We start from the raw sequence: 14,979 nt of genomic DNA on the forward strand, positions 1-14,979 counted from the left end.
GTTTTAGCTGGGCCCAGCTGAGCTTTCCCCTAACAGTGCAGAGGTGCTGAGCTGTGGAAAAGCACCGAGCTCAAACACAGAGACTCACTGGGCTGGGGAGCAGCAAGAGCCAGGAGCAGGAATCCCAAGTGCAGGAGGTGGGGACAGTCCATGGGGCTGCCCGGGGCGCTCAGGTCCAGCGGGGATGGAGCTCTCCCAGATCCTCCACAGTGCCAGGCCAGGCTCAGCAGCTTCCTCCCTCAGTCTTCTCCCTGGGGGGAATTAAAGGCAGTGCTCAGCACCCAGGGTCTCTGTTCTCTGTGTCCAGACACAAAGATTACAGCTCGCACACCAAATGCCAGACAGCTGCTCCAGCCCAGCTCACGGCCACGGCAGCGAGGCACAGGAACCCTCGCAGTGCCCAGCTGCTCCTGCACCCTGCAAGGGCCAAACTCGCAGCCCTTGCCACCTCTGGCTCACCCACGGCACAAGGAGACACCAGGACCTTCTGCAGGGAGAGGGAAATCCCTCCTGAGCCTGTTGGGCAGGAGGCTCCGTGCCCACGTCCTGCGGGCTCCTCCAGGCACTGGCCCTGCACACAGCCCTCAGGGGGAGCATCAATAACAGCTTGATTTGATGGCACTTCCAAAACACACCACAAAATTAACTAAGGAAGATGGATTATGCTGAATGAATGCTTCACTTGGCCTAAGATGGAAGATTTATTGTCACATCAAATTCTATTTTGAATGTAGGAGATCTTATGGAAATAGCTGCTCAAGTCAAAGGAGCAAACAATAACTTGGTCTTTCTTTTAGAAACACCCTTGGATCTAGCCAGAAGGCAATTATCAACCATTTTTGTGGTAGTTTGTGTCCACAGCTCAAGCCATTTCAGAGACAGCAACTAGCAGGACATTGTGGTTGAGCTAAGAAATCTCTGCATAAAATCCTAAGTCTGAAGCACACTTTGGCTTTCCTCCACTTGATCTTAAAAAAATTTTCCACAGAGAGCATTACAAAAGACAGGCAACATGTTTTTTGTTGCCTGCTGTACATTAAGTAGAATGAAGTCTTTCACTAGTTTAACTTCTACTTGAAAACCAATGATCTTGGCCACCAATGCTTCATTTTTTGTTTCTGCTTTGCTTCATCCTAACCCAGAGCTATGAGGCTGGATTGTTCATTAGTCACGTCGGATTTGGGGAAATGCACAGTCAGCTTGGATCTGAAGAAATGCATGGTCAGATCCAGCCCGGGTGGCAGCTTCTCCTGGGAAAGGAGAAGAACCACAGGGATTTCTCCTGCAGCCCTTCTGACAGATTCTCCCTTATTTGCAAGCATGACAGGATGGCATTTTTGGAAAAGAAGATATTAGCAAGACTTGCTAAGGAGACAGGAGAAAAAAAAAAAGACGGGTAATGGAGATGCAAAAAATAATTCAGTAATTACATGAAGAGGAAAGTGCTGTTAATACATTTATTCTATTATTTCTGAGGTCCTGCACACTTCTATATAAACGTACCAACAGGAACCTGTTGGGGTTCTGCATTCACAGACTCATGTGAGTTCACACAGAGCTCTCTGGAAGTTACCAGTGTGGGCTACACATGTATAGGTTATTTAGGTACAAAGATCACCAGTAACACATGTTCTTCCCTACCGAGAAAACGTGCAGCTCACTGATAATTTCACTCCTGCCACAGCATTTCCATGCAAGTTTGAGTGTCTACTTCAGAACAAGAGAGCAAGAAATGGTAAGAGAACAGGGTGGAAGACAGGACCCTCTAAAGAAGAGGACAGTACCTCAGAAGCTGTTTGTGTCCAAGGAAGCCTTCATGCCTCTTCTCTTCCCTTCTCACAGTGCCTGTGGAGCCTTTCCAAATCCCAGTTTATTCATCTCCTCTTCCAGAGGAAATGCAGAAGTCACAGGGATCTCAGAGGACAAAGTATTTCATTGGCTCCTCCCACCTTTAATATAACTCAAAGTCAGAAGGAGCTGCATTTTAACTCTCACCTCTGGAATGTGAGTCAGCAGTGCCACAGAAAAATGCAAACAAGGTATGTGCTGTAACTGCACAACTGCAGTTATAAAGGATGGGAAAAAAAAAACCAAACAATTACACTCCAAAAACTGCCAGGCGCTTCCAAGAAGGCTCCTGGGAAGTCACCCTGTCCCCCCAGGTGCTGCAGCACTGATGGGAAGTGACTGGGTTGGAGATCTGCTCCCCAGTCTGGCACTACCTGGCCATGCAAGGGCTCCCAGGGTCTGTGGCAAGTTCAGGGTCAGGAAGCACAGGGTACAGACAAGGGCAAGATCTGCTGCTTTCTGCTCTCTTTTTTTGGGGTGGGGTTTCTTGGCGTGGCAAGGAGGCAAATCAAACTATCAAAGCAGATTTTAACTCTCAGTAAACGCAGCACAAGTTACAACAGGAAAGTGATCTGGAGAGTGCCTGACCCTCTCCTTCCCCTCTTCCCTTCAGCTCCATATCTCTTCACAGAGCCATAAGATTCCTTTGCCTTGTCTTGGCCTTTGAAACACAGATTTTTTTTTTTATTGGCACCCTATGCAAACTGTCCCCCAGGCAGTCACAAGCAGCAGTCCCAGCCCTGGCCTGCCATGAACTCAAGCTGCATCGAAGAACAGCAATGTTTCCTCCCAGTCCACAGTTCATCCTCTCACCACACCACTCTCTTCCACCCTGGCTCTCACCACAGCCTTTTTAACATGGACTTCACAGGCAGCCTCTGCTCCAAACAAACCTGTGCCATTCACAACAACCGGGATTGCTGCAGAGTGCCAGGAACTAAAAGCAGCCCATGGGAGCAGACATCTCCCATGCCACCCACTGCACCCTTCCCTGCCATCTGAAACAACCTGTGACTCCTCCTGGAAAATCAACTTGCTGTCAGAGAAGGAAAACACGCCTGACAGGACAGTCTTCAGGTCAATCAGATCCTAAAGAAAGCAGCAGAAGCCCAGTGCATGATGTCATCTCCGAGCACACGGCGCCAGGTATCCTCTGACGTGCAGATAAGGGAGAAAACACCAGCGCCACTCCCCTGTCACAGCAGGCACCAGGGCTGTGACACTGACAGCACTTATGCAATCCCAGTCCAAGGATCCTCAGCACACAGCACCCGTATAGGAGACAACGGCCCTCACCCCATGAATCCACACCTCCCCTTTTTCTCTGGGCCAGCACCTGCTGCTCCTGGTTCTTCACTGCAAGGAGTCTCAAAGAGCAGCCAGAAACTGGGGAAAGGAAATGCACTGCACTGCCTGGCTGTGAGCTGAACCCCTGCATTTGCAGAACAAGGAGGGAGCCCTGTGCATGCACTGCTGCACTCCAGCTCCATCTCAGCCATCTCCTCAGGCAAACTCGAAGTGCCTGTGCTGCTGCTGCTGCCAGAGCTCTCTGCAGCTTTGGCTGCTCTGAGGTGCTCAGCAGGAAGCCCTGAACTCACTAGACAAGAATCCAAGAATTCCATGGAAACAGTAATGGTGACTTGCTAATTCCACATCTTGGCCAAATGGACCACCGAGAAAAGAAGAGTTGCCCAGCAATTCAATGTTCATTTTCTGAACCATTCATTGAGCAACTTGCTGGAGTCTCCTTCCCAAGCACTGTCAGATCTTCTCTTGACTGTTCATTTCATCTACCTAAAATAAGAAATGCAATTGAAATTGGAATATTAGAGTTTCTCTTGGCCTGTTCATACCAAAGTGGGTTTCAAAGCCAACTCCTCCACCAACAGAACCACTCTGTAAGGCTGGACCTCATTCTCCCTGTGCTGGCCATGTCATTTCTTGCCTGCCCTGGCTCCTGTAGTGCCTTTCATGCCCATTGACCTGAGCAACTCAGCACCTTCCCAAGCTTCCAAGGCCTTGGCAAAAAAGTGGCTGCTGTCACTCACACAGAAAATTTAATTCTCTCTCTGGAGTGCCAGGATGATCCTATTGGTTCTCAAAACACAAACTTCACTAGAATAATACATCTTCCCTTTTTTCTGGGTTTCTTTGTTGTTTTTTTTTTTTTAGGAAACAATAATGTCAGGGAACTGGATAATAGAGATTGTCTGCAAGACAGCAGCAGAAGGTGTCAGTTCAGTCTATACTGAGAAACAAAGGTATACGAATGTATAATGAGACCCTTGGCATTCTCCAATGACCCCAATATCCAAAGAAGCTGAACAAGAAGTACTTGTGCAATGAATAACAAGGAACAGAGGGATCAAATAACACTTGTTCCAAGTGTTTGAGCTCTCAAAACATCACCAGCAAGGGGATCAGTACAATCCAGATTTGACATTAAGCACCTGCACAACAGAGTTTGTTGGCAAGGTTCACTCTGCTACTGACTGGATGGTTAAGACACATTGAGGTAAAAACAAGCAATAAACAAAATCCAGTCAATGAAAGCAGAAATGAACTGAGAACTCTGTGTGTGCCAAAAGGACAGTGAGGGCAAGGGTAAAAAGGAATGACCTGAAACCTTAAGACTCAAAGTTAACAGTACTTAAAATATGCCTTCAGTGTAACAATTTAGCAAAGGAATAACACTTAATCATTTGTTTGTCTTTTTTTATCCGTAAGACAAAGTAAGATGATCTTTTAGATCACTTTCACCACAAACCATTCTATGATTCTGTGAAATATTCACCTCTATGTGTATATTCAATAGGAAAATGCACTTGCTGAGGATAAACACTGTAGACTTGTTAAGCAAGTTTTCACTGTTTTTCCTGAGATTTGGCACCTTTGCTGTGCACCAGCACAACAGAGCTCCAAAGGGGCAAAGTGGAACAGTCAGTAGGGATAACCCTGAACATAACAATCTGCATAATCACCCACAGAAATAAGAGATGCTAAGGAATGAGTGTTCATGAGAGACAAAGATCAGTCTGTGACTTGTGTTTCCTGTCTGATCTCACTGAGGTGCCCATAAAACTTTTCCTCTCAAAGCATGTCCAGATCTCTGGCCCCAGCTACTGGTCCAGACTTGAAATTAAATCTGCACATCACTAAAACTGAATACCTCAACTTAATACAATGCAATTTCCAAAGAAAACCTTCCTCACTTGTTGCAGGGTGTTTCTGGTTAATGGTAGGTTCTGCCCAAGTTAATGGTTTGCTCGAAATTATGTATTTTATATTTTAATTATAGTGACTTCAGCTGATGCCCAACATTGGGGCCCAGTGAGCAGACCCCACGGATGAACTGTGGATTATAACCCAAAAACGTTCTGGCTGTCAGCTGCCCAAGAGTGCAGCCCTCTGGCTTTGTCCAGCAGTTCTTTTGGGGGGAGGAAATGACAACCTCTGACACCTAAGGAACACTTCCCTGAATGAGGACTCTCACTGCAGCCCCTGTCCAGTGGGCTGGAAAGAAGAGTGAGTACCCCCGTCCCCCAAGTTAAGCTGAGGGAAGGGTGCCTTGCCCCCAGGGGTGGAGGGGGGGGTCCCATGAACCTACAGGCCACGATAGTTGGCTGTGGAACACTCTCTATCCCTTAAACTGCCCCTGGACTCTCGTCTTCAGTTTAAGTTGTTCCTTTTTGCTGCAGTGGAGGGAGGATTTTGTTGTACACATGAGTGCAAAACTTTCAGCACATCCGATGGGGACTTATTTCCTAATTGTTAGAATGCTGTTGTTGGGTGGGAAAATAAGGTTTTCAAAGTAGTTGTTAAATCAGTTTGTTCAATGGCTTTTCCTCTGCTTTCCAAGGGTATCCCTAGAGGAAGTACCAGCCATTCATTTTTTGGATACAGTTGTAAACAAATTAACAGAGTTAATGAATAAAGGGGATTCGATGCTAAATTCTTCTCATTACTTGTACTAATTTAGTCAGTGTTAATTGAGGAAAGGAAAGTGGAAGAAAAGCTCAAACTAACCCCCCAGCTTCCCTGTCCCCAAACCCTTGTCCAGTGCACCGGGAGGTCTGTGCCAGGCAAACTGCAACGCAGCACAGGAGAGCCATGGACTCCCTGGCCCCCCAGAGCCCTTCCCTTGAGAGGGATGGCCAGGCTGTCAAGGCCTTCCCTAAACCCCTCTTTCCCGGTTGTTAATCCTCCAGTTCAAGTTATTGCCCCCAAAAGTGATTCCTGAATTTTCCCTGAGTCCTCCCTTGCCACTCAAAAGGTCCCCCAAGAGACACAAGATAGTGGAAGCCACATGGCTTGGCCCCACACTTGTGTTTCTTCTTCCAGAATCCCTTTAACCCTGTCCTCCCCACACCCCTCTCCCTCCTCTCCTGTCCCCAAACTCTGCCCCCCCAGGTACCTCCCATTCCCATGACATCATCTGTTCCCACGATGTCACCTGTAAACAGCACTCCCAGTTGTTGTCCCGCCCTGTTCCTTCCTTGTCTGGCAGCTCTCCTGCTTTTCCAGCTTCAGCTTCCCACGATGTCATGGGAACCAGAAGCAATGAGCCCAAATACAGAACCTGGTACAGGAGACCATTCCCTTTGCTGCACCTGTTACCTATCCACGAGCAAAAGGAACTCCTAAGTGGAACCTTTTGATTATCAACATGAAAAAGAACTTGGCAAGGCTCAGAAGGAGTGTGGGAGAAAAAGTGAATATTTTCAAGACCTTCTAAAGCCCACCTTTTCCTCAAATACACTAGGTTCCTAATGATATCAGGGATTTGTTTGCATGTCTCCTAATCCAAACAGAGTATCTGTTGTGGGAGAGGACATGGAAGAGATTATTACAGGAGATCCTTCCTGAGATCTTGCAAAACCCTGACTGTGCCATTGCTGCAGATAATAGTATCTCAATGGACCACTTGTGTGGTGAAGGGGTCATAAGCTAGAACACAAGCCAAAAAAATACCACAACCTGTGTTAGAACAGGTAAAAGGAGCTGCTGAGAAGGCCTTTATCTTTATGCCCACAAAGGAACCCAAGCAAAGTTAGGTGAATATTAAACAGCCTCCCCTTGAAGCTTTTATAGATTTTGTCAAAAGGCTCCAAGTCAAGGTGGAGAGGCAGATTGAGAGTCGGCCACTACAGGAACAGATAATACTGGAGGTGGCCCAAGCAAATGCTAATGACATCTACAAGAAGATCATCCTGGGCTTACTGTTCAAACAGCCTCCAACTCTCAACTTGATAATTGAAGCCTGCACAAAGAGAGCCACCATCCCAGAGCCTCAAGAAAAAGGAGACAGAGTGGAGACAATAGCTGCTGCTACTCTAAAAATACACCAACAGCCTTTTCTGTGCTTTAACTGTGGGCAGGAGGGACACATAGCTAAAAGTTTGCCCAAAGAGGCAACTTTGGCAAAATAAACCAATAAATTCACAGGGGAGGGGGAGAGCCACCGCCAAAAAACTAAGCAGGGAGTGCAGGCCTGCTTCACATGTAGAAAGGAATGAAACAGGTCAGAATCGAGACCCAGAGAAACTTTGGAAGCCACAAGCTCCTTTTATGCTAGTCGTGACACAAAACATACTCTTCAAATCAAAGCACTGGCAAGTCGTGCTGGTTGACCCACTTGACAAGGACTTATTTGCTGGACTGGACTGTAAGTATGTCAAGAGATTGAATGCCTCCAGCTCTGATGTTATGATTTCCAAAGAGATTTCATTCTCATGGCACATTGTGTCCACCCACCTTTCTTTAAGCCACAGGGCCAAATCATTGCCCAGGTGATTCCGATGCCGAATGAACTGCCAGGGGATGATTCTTCACCAGACATCTACCGGGCAGAAGTCATTGGAGAGAAAACAAGCCTTGGATGGAGTGTGGATTCCCGCGAGGTGGAGGTGACCAGGGGCAGATGTGAAGCTCATCCCCGCCACCAGAGGGCGGTCACAGAGGGAATCGTTCTTTACCATGATGGGCAAAGGACGGGGCAGTGGGGGCACCCAAGTAGCCAAACGATCTAAGAGAGTCGCCCAAACTGAAGGGCTGGATGGGCAATGGGCTATATGGGCGTAATTTGCTCTAGATAGCTACCCAGGACAAATTTCAATTCACAATCCTGGACATAAATTATTTAATTCGGCATTCAAATTAGTCCCCAAGGAAAAACAAAGTTGGAAGCCAGTCAATGCTCTGACATTTTTCACAGATACATCCGGAGCATCCCACAAGTCAGTGATAACCTGCAAGGATCCTCAAACTCAGCAATGGGAGACAGATGTTAAAGAAGTTGGGGGCTCCCCTCAAATTGCTGAGTTAGTTGCAGTCATCAGAGCCTTCGAGAGGTTTTCTGAGTATTTTAATTGAGTCACCAATTTGGCTTACATAGCAGGAGTAGTAACTAGAGCCAAGAATGCTGTTCTAAAGGAAATCTCTAACCTCAACCACTTCAGGTTGCTATCAAAATTAATCTCTATTGTTTCCCATCGAGAGGAATCTTTCTGTGTGACACATGTGAGGTCACACACTGACCTGCCAGGTTCCATCATGGAGGGGAACAGCAGCACAGATGCCCTGGCCACCCCGGCCAAGATGGTCAACCTGCCAGACATCTTTCAGCAGGCAAAGCTGAGCCATCAACAATTCCATCAAAATGTGCCTGGCCTGCTACACCAATTCCATCTAACACGGGACCAGGCCCAAGCTGTCATAGCTACATGTCCCAGTTGCCAAAGGTACACAGTACTGACCTCGAGGTCTGGTGTAAAGCCAAGAGACCTCAGTTGAGAGTTATGGCAGATGGACGTGACTCACATCCCACAGTTCAGCAGGCTGAAACACGTCCATATTTCAGTAGATACTTTCTCCAGAGTGGTCTATGCTTCTGCCCACACGGGAGAGAAGACCACAGATGCACAGAAACACCTCGTGCAGACCTTCTCTGTGTTGGGAACTCCTAAAGAAATTATAATGGATAACGGTCCCACATATACCTCCAAGGCCTTCCGGGAGGTTCCTGCAGAAATGGGGAGTGAAATATAAAACAAGCATCCCCCACTCACCCACAGGTCATTGAGTGAACACATCAGTTGCTCAAGAGGGTCCTAGAGCAGCAGCAGAGCAATACCACCAGTGCTCCACCATAAATTAAGCTCTATAAGGTGTTGTTTCCCACCAATTTTTTAACTGCTCATTGGAACACCTGAACCCACCTGTTCCCTGGCATTTCAACAATAACACACAGCTGAAGCTGCAAGAACACCCCCCAGTTTTAGTGAAAAATCCTGAGACAGCAAAAGTAGGGGGCCCATTTGAGTTCATCACCTGGGGTCACAGGTATGTGTGTGTGTCCAGGCCCTCCAGGTTGAGATGGGTCCCTCAAAAGGGGGTCACAAGGCACACCCCAAGTCCGTGCCACAATCAGGCCATTCCACCAAAGATGTAGCTGTGGCTTTCCTCTGCAGGCACCAGCACCAAGGAACCAGAGAACTCAATCCCCTAGTTGACTGTGTCAAGTTGTCCCTGACTGTTCCTTTTCCCAATGATGTGTCAGATGTCTTTAATTAATGTTGACTCTGTCTCTGATTTCCCTCCCCAGGAAAACACCATCCTGTTTCTTTAATCAGCACACTCACCCTAAAATGTTCTCTGGGGCAGAGAACATGTTTTTAAATGCCATTTGGATCCTGACTCTCCTGTGCCAGTCCTCAGAAGCGTGGATCATCCTTCAGTCAAGAAAGGATGTGTGGGTCACCCTAGCCCAGGCCCTAAAGCAAGATCACACGTGCCTGTCCATGGCAGCCACTGATAACCCATTGTCAACCTGCCTGGTGGGGATTCCATTTAAGCCTAACAAATACCCACAATGCTTAAACCCTACACACAGGGATCAACTCCCAAAAACCCCACCAAACTTTCCTGTTCATATAGTAACATTCACTCCATAAAAATGTCCATGCAAAACCTCTTATTTTATGGAGAAATTGGATCAAGAAATTACCTGTAGCTAAGGAAGAAACCCAAGAGATTTAAATTTTGGGATCCTCCTTTTCCCCTTATTGCATTCAGTTTGTGTGTCAGTCACACCACAAAAAAGAACTTGTTTCAGTTATTCAGTTTAAAAAAGAATACATTGCTTCCAATTGGTGCCAAGCAATCAGCCATATAAAAATGGCTTCCACCAAAAATTGCCATCCCCTAAAGTTAGACAAAGACACCTTGTTAATTTGTGGTAATTGGGGGTGGGCAGGAATCCCCTCTCACCTTCTCGGAGGCCCACGTGCTTTGGGGTGGCCATCGCTGTTTTCTCACAACAAAATCCAAATTATGAATTGGCAAAACAAAAAGAATGTTTCAGTCATCCAAGAGCAAAGTATTAAGGATTTAGACAAAGACTGCAATTCCAAAATTTTTCATTGGTCACACCTCAAAAGATCTGCTGTCTCCCTCTTTTTGCCCTGGGCAGCCTCAGCAAAAGCTCTAAGTGAATTGAGCCACTTAGAGTGTTGGGTTGCAAAACAAGGAAATTCAACATCAACTGGTCTCAGTGGCCTACTAGATGATGAGGAAATAACCAGGAAAGTAACCCTACACAACCAATTCACCATCAACTTTTGGCACATGGCCATGTGTGAGAAGAATTTGAAGGCCTCTTTTGCTTTAACTTAACATCCAAAAACAAAGCGTCCACACTTCCATCAACAAAATGCAAGAACTCATTGGAGACAAACAAGAAACCAAAGACTGGCTGAGTTCCATGTTTAAAGGATGGGGACTAACAGGGTGGCTGGCTTCTATTATCAGGACCATTTTGTTCATTTTCTTAGTTGTATTTCTTACTCTAATTGCCTTTTCCATTCTAAATAAAGTTGTCTTAAAGACTATCCAAGATCCTGTCTCTCCAACCAAAGAAGACAATCATGTAGCAGTATTCACACATGTCCTGGTGGAGAAACATGCACCCCAATCAGAATCTATTCCTCAATGCCACAACTCTCCTTAAACAGAAAACAGGGAGATGCTGTTGTGTGTTTCTGGTTAATGGTGTGTTCTCTCCAAGTTAATGGTTTGGTCCAAATTATACCCACCTGTTGCCCTGGTGTTTCAGCCTTCTAATGTTGACAGATTCTTTTTACACTTTCTCACTCTCTTCTAAACAATGATTGTTTTGCATTCCTCTTTGGAGGAAGAGAGCATTGATGGACATGAGGGAACCAAGGAAGTCAAGAGGTCTCATCATCACTGTCCAATCCATGCTCATTGTTAGGATGCTATAAATAGACACATAATATAAATAAAGAGGTCTTTTGCTGCTCAACTTGCACGGAGTCAGGGGTGAGTCTCTCCCTCTCTCTCTGTGTGGTAGCACCACACCCTCCCACCCACCTTGCCAATCTACCCTGAATGCCCTGTCAAGCCCACTTTGTGCCAACCCCCTGCCAGGAATTCCCCTTCAGACACCCCCTAAAAGTGGGCCTTTCATTAGTCCACGGGACCCAACTTCTGCCCCATCTCCCTCTTCGGGCAATGCTTTTGTGAACCCTGCCTTTTACCCCTCCCCAGAATTTCTCCAATTTGCTGAAGATTCAGACCCTCCCTCCTGAACCTCCCCCATCTTTCCACTGTTGCACCCTCGCATTTTTGTCTTTTGCCACCAAATTCGCCAGAGCAATAAATCCTTTTATCCTATACCATAGACCTCCCTCTCCTCCTTGCCTCCTCAAAGCACAGACTGACAGCCAAAAAAGCTGTAGAGCAATTGCTCTAGCCACACCTCAGGTCACCTGTCCCAGAGTGTGACCCAGTCTCAGCATGGGGCTGCAGTGGCAAAGTGAATGCAGCTCCAGCAGATGTGTCACTCACTCCCCTTACACAGCTCTGCTCTGTCAAAAGCTACCAGCAGTTTTGTTGAGGGGAAAAAAATGGAAATGCAATTGTGATAAGATGCTACAGAAGAGGAAAAGTCTTTTTCCTTCTAGTTCTTAGTTCATTCAGCCTGGCCTTTTCACAGGCAACCTTAGATTTGCTTTATTGAGTAATAATAACATTCCTCATGATATTATACAGCTGACAATAGGATCATCAATAGCAAAAACTCAGTAGAATACCTAGCCTTGGAATACCTGGACTGTCAACCCTTCAGGAATATTTGATTGCACTCCACCACATAGAAGCTGAAAATTGGCATCAAATCAGATGAGAACTGAGTTAAAAATATGAGAGCAAAGCCCTGATTGGGGAAAAAAATGCATTCCAACCCATAAAAGCATTGGTATCCTTTGCCAAACAACAGCTAAATTTAAGTAGAGAGGTCCATCTATCTTGCTAAAATTTAATTCTTAAGATTAACTGGATCTTTTACATTAAGAACCTTTCCTATTTGATTTGACTGTAGCAAAGCTCAAGAGGGAAACAACATCCTACATCCTTTGGGATTTCTGGCTGGAAGTTTCAGCTACAGGTTCATGGGGAACTAAACCACGGAAAAATGATTCAGCAAACATTGACGTGGCTTCAGGGATCTGCTTTTCCACTTGTGCTGCCACTGATTTTTCCTCAACAGTCTGACACTAAATTCAGTCCAATGCAAAAGCTGAGGGTTTATTCAAATCAAGTGGGAATGGGCAATGATTTAAAGACAACAAGAACCCAAAGGGATTCCTGAGAGGCTGGATTCATTGCACACTGTCTAAACTTGCCTGATTTGTCAGGAAGACTGATACCAGAGCTCTGTTCAGCCTGGGGGGAGGCCAAGGCCTCTGTGACCCAAAGCCATTCCTGAGGGAGCTCGACACAGCCTCCCACCAACCCCTGCACAGGAACAAACACACAGACATATCCTCAGCCTGCAGGTCGGGAAAAATAAAAAATCTCTTCAAAAAAACAAACTCTTCCAGTTCGACCAACCAGCCAGCTGTGCAAAAGGCTTTGGTGAACCCAGAGATGGCCTGAGAATTAAAACCATACAGACCCCTGGGTGCTGCTGTGGAATTAGCAATGAAAGCCACGCAGAGGGCATGGGAAGCGTTGCAGAGCAGTTCACACTTTCAGTCACAGAGAGAATCCAGCTGGTTTCAGCTCCTGCTGCTGAGCCAGCCACACACCCTGGGGTGCCTGCTGTGTGCAGCCAGGCACCAGCAGAGGATGGGGGCTCCTGGTGCTGCTCACAAAGGCCTGGAGCTGGACAAGAGTCACAGTGCTTTGGGAAGGTGTGGCAGTGGTGAAGGTACATTTGTGAAAACACAACAATTTGTGAATACAAGATCAGAAGTTCTCATGGAAAATCAGTCTGTGTTCAGATGGCTACTGTACACCCTGAGAGAGGAAGGAGGAGGATGCTCCTGGCAGAGAGGTTTCCTCACTTGTAGATAGTGTTCCATCTAGTGGGAGATTTTCTCTGTCAGAAGTCTGTCCATCTTTCCTACAAGCTGCAGAATTGAAAAAAAAAAAAAAAAAAAATCTGTGACTTCACCAAAGAAACTGGTAGATTCCAGTTAGAATTATAAACAAAATGCTTGTATTTGTGAAGTCCTCCAGGCACCTCCCCTCTCCCACCTGAACTGAGCCACCCCTAGCTCCACAAAGCAGGCAGCTTCATGCCTATGAACGAGGGTTCGAGGCTGTGCTGTGACCCGGCCCTGATGCTCTGACCCATCACCCCTGCCTTAGAGGGGCTCTGGAACAGACCTGACACTTCACTGGACCTTGCACCCCAGGACAGGACCCCAGGGCAGTCATTACTGGTAAATTTCTTACCCCTCACACCAATATATCCATTCATCTACTGATGTGACAACAACAGTGACACTGGTTTTGTGTGCCTTTGTTGCACTTGTGCAACTCCTCTTGAAGCAAATTCAGACTTGGAAATGTAATCCTTTCACTCTCAGAAGGAAACAACCAGCATCAGTTTCTAGGGGATGGACCAGTTCAGGATATGAGAGGAGTCCCAGCCTCGGGCATACACAAGGTGCCAAAAACACTGGAGACCATGGACACAGGGTGGAGGGGGAAAGCTGAATGGCAGCTCAAGAAGTGTCTGTACCAGACTCCACAGAGCCCATCCACCTCTCTCCATGCATACTGGTTTGCAAAACAAATTTCCCTCCTGGACGCATTTAGGGATATACTCGTTATTAAATAAAAGCTGGCTCTGCATTGGGCAGGGCTGAGAGAGGGAACCACTGTCCTGAAGGCCCTGTCAGCCCATGCCTGGATGTGCATCAGTGTCCTGGCTGGGACACATCTCTCACTGCCTGGGAAGCTGCACAGCAATGCTGCAGTCTGGGACTGCTCCAAGGAACAGGATCCCATGGAGGGAAGGCTGAGCCCTGTCATTTCTCGGCCCTGCCAGTGCTTCCCCCTTGTTTCAGGAGGAAGCAGAGAGAAAATGCCTTCTGTGCTTATTTTTCATAACAAAGCCACTGCATGGGCAGTGTCACAGCAGCCATGGGAGGAGAGTTCATTCCAGCTGTCAGCGCAGTGAAGATCATGAAGCATGAACTGAATGGAGTAGAGATCCAGGAGAAAAACCCTTTGTGCTTTTTCCATTTCTAGGTGTGGGACACACAGGCAGCACACAATTTGTCAGACTGTACCTTGGCCACGCCGCCGCAAGCAGTGATACAGGATGCCACATCCTGTGACAACACTAAATGCAACAAAGATGCCTATCAACCATCCATTGCTGTTCGTGTTGCTGCTGAGACCTTCAGGATTACCTGTAGAGTAGAAGAAAACAGAGCATCCAAGTGAAGCAAGCTGGAGTGCCAAGCCATGAACTGCCTCTCAAGCACCACACAAAGGAACTGGCTCCATCTGATAAAGAGAAGGAACAGGTGAATGAGGGAACAAAGAGCCTCTGGCTCATCATATCTTACAGAAGGTACCTGGCATAATGCTCACTTTAGCAACATGCAAAGCAAGTTCTTGTCACCTCATCACTACAGATACCTTTGAACATCAATCTCATCTGAAACAACCAAGAAGTGGCGTGAGACCCATTCTTGATGAAGTGTTCCAATAAGCAAATCCATTTTGAACGGTTTTTAAAAATCCTTTTGTCCATGACCTAAGGAAGATGACAGGGGTTTCTACCATGAAAGAAATTTGAAGATATAAATTCAA

General features: G+C 46.6%; 1 protein-coding gene across 6 annotated transcripts in view; it reads right to left on the minus strand.

Moving 5' to 3' along the window:
• LOC106858400 (uncharacterized) overlaps positions 1-14,979 on the minus strand; it is a 39,729-nt gene that overhangs the window by 3,820 nt on the left and 20,930 nt on the right. For 4 of the 6 annotated variants that reach the window (XM_088176339.1, XM_088176340.1, XM_088176338.1 and 1 more), the window contains 2 exons: positions 14,451-14,573; positions 11,835-13,280 (listed from right to left, as the gene is read on the minus strand). The exons of 1 other annotated variant lie outside the window; for it this stretch is intronic. In XM_088176339.1, the coding sequence (XP_088032465.1) occupies positions 13,156-13,280; positions 14,451-14,573 (248 nt within the window). In that variant the 3' untranslated portion in view covers positions 11,835-13,155. Of the gene's footprint in view, positions 1-11,834; positions 13,281-14,450; positions 14,671-14,979 lie in introns of those variants that run through there. One more of the 6 variants, XM_088176342.1, reaches the window with a different exon arrangement.

Source organism: Sturnus vulgaris, chromosome 20 (assembly GCF_052056855.1).
Source record: "Sturnus vulgaris isolate bStuVul1 chromosome 20, bStuVul1.hap1, whole genome shotgun sequence".
NCBI lineage: Eukaryota > Metazoa > Chordata > Aves > Passeriformes > Sturnidae > Sturnus > Sturnus vulgaris.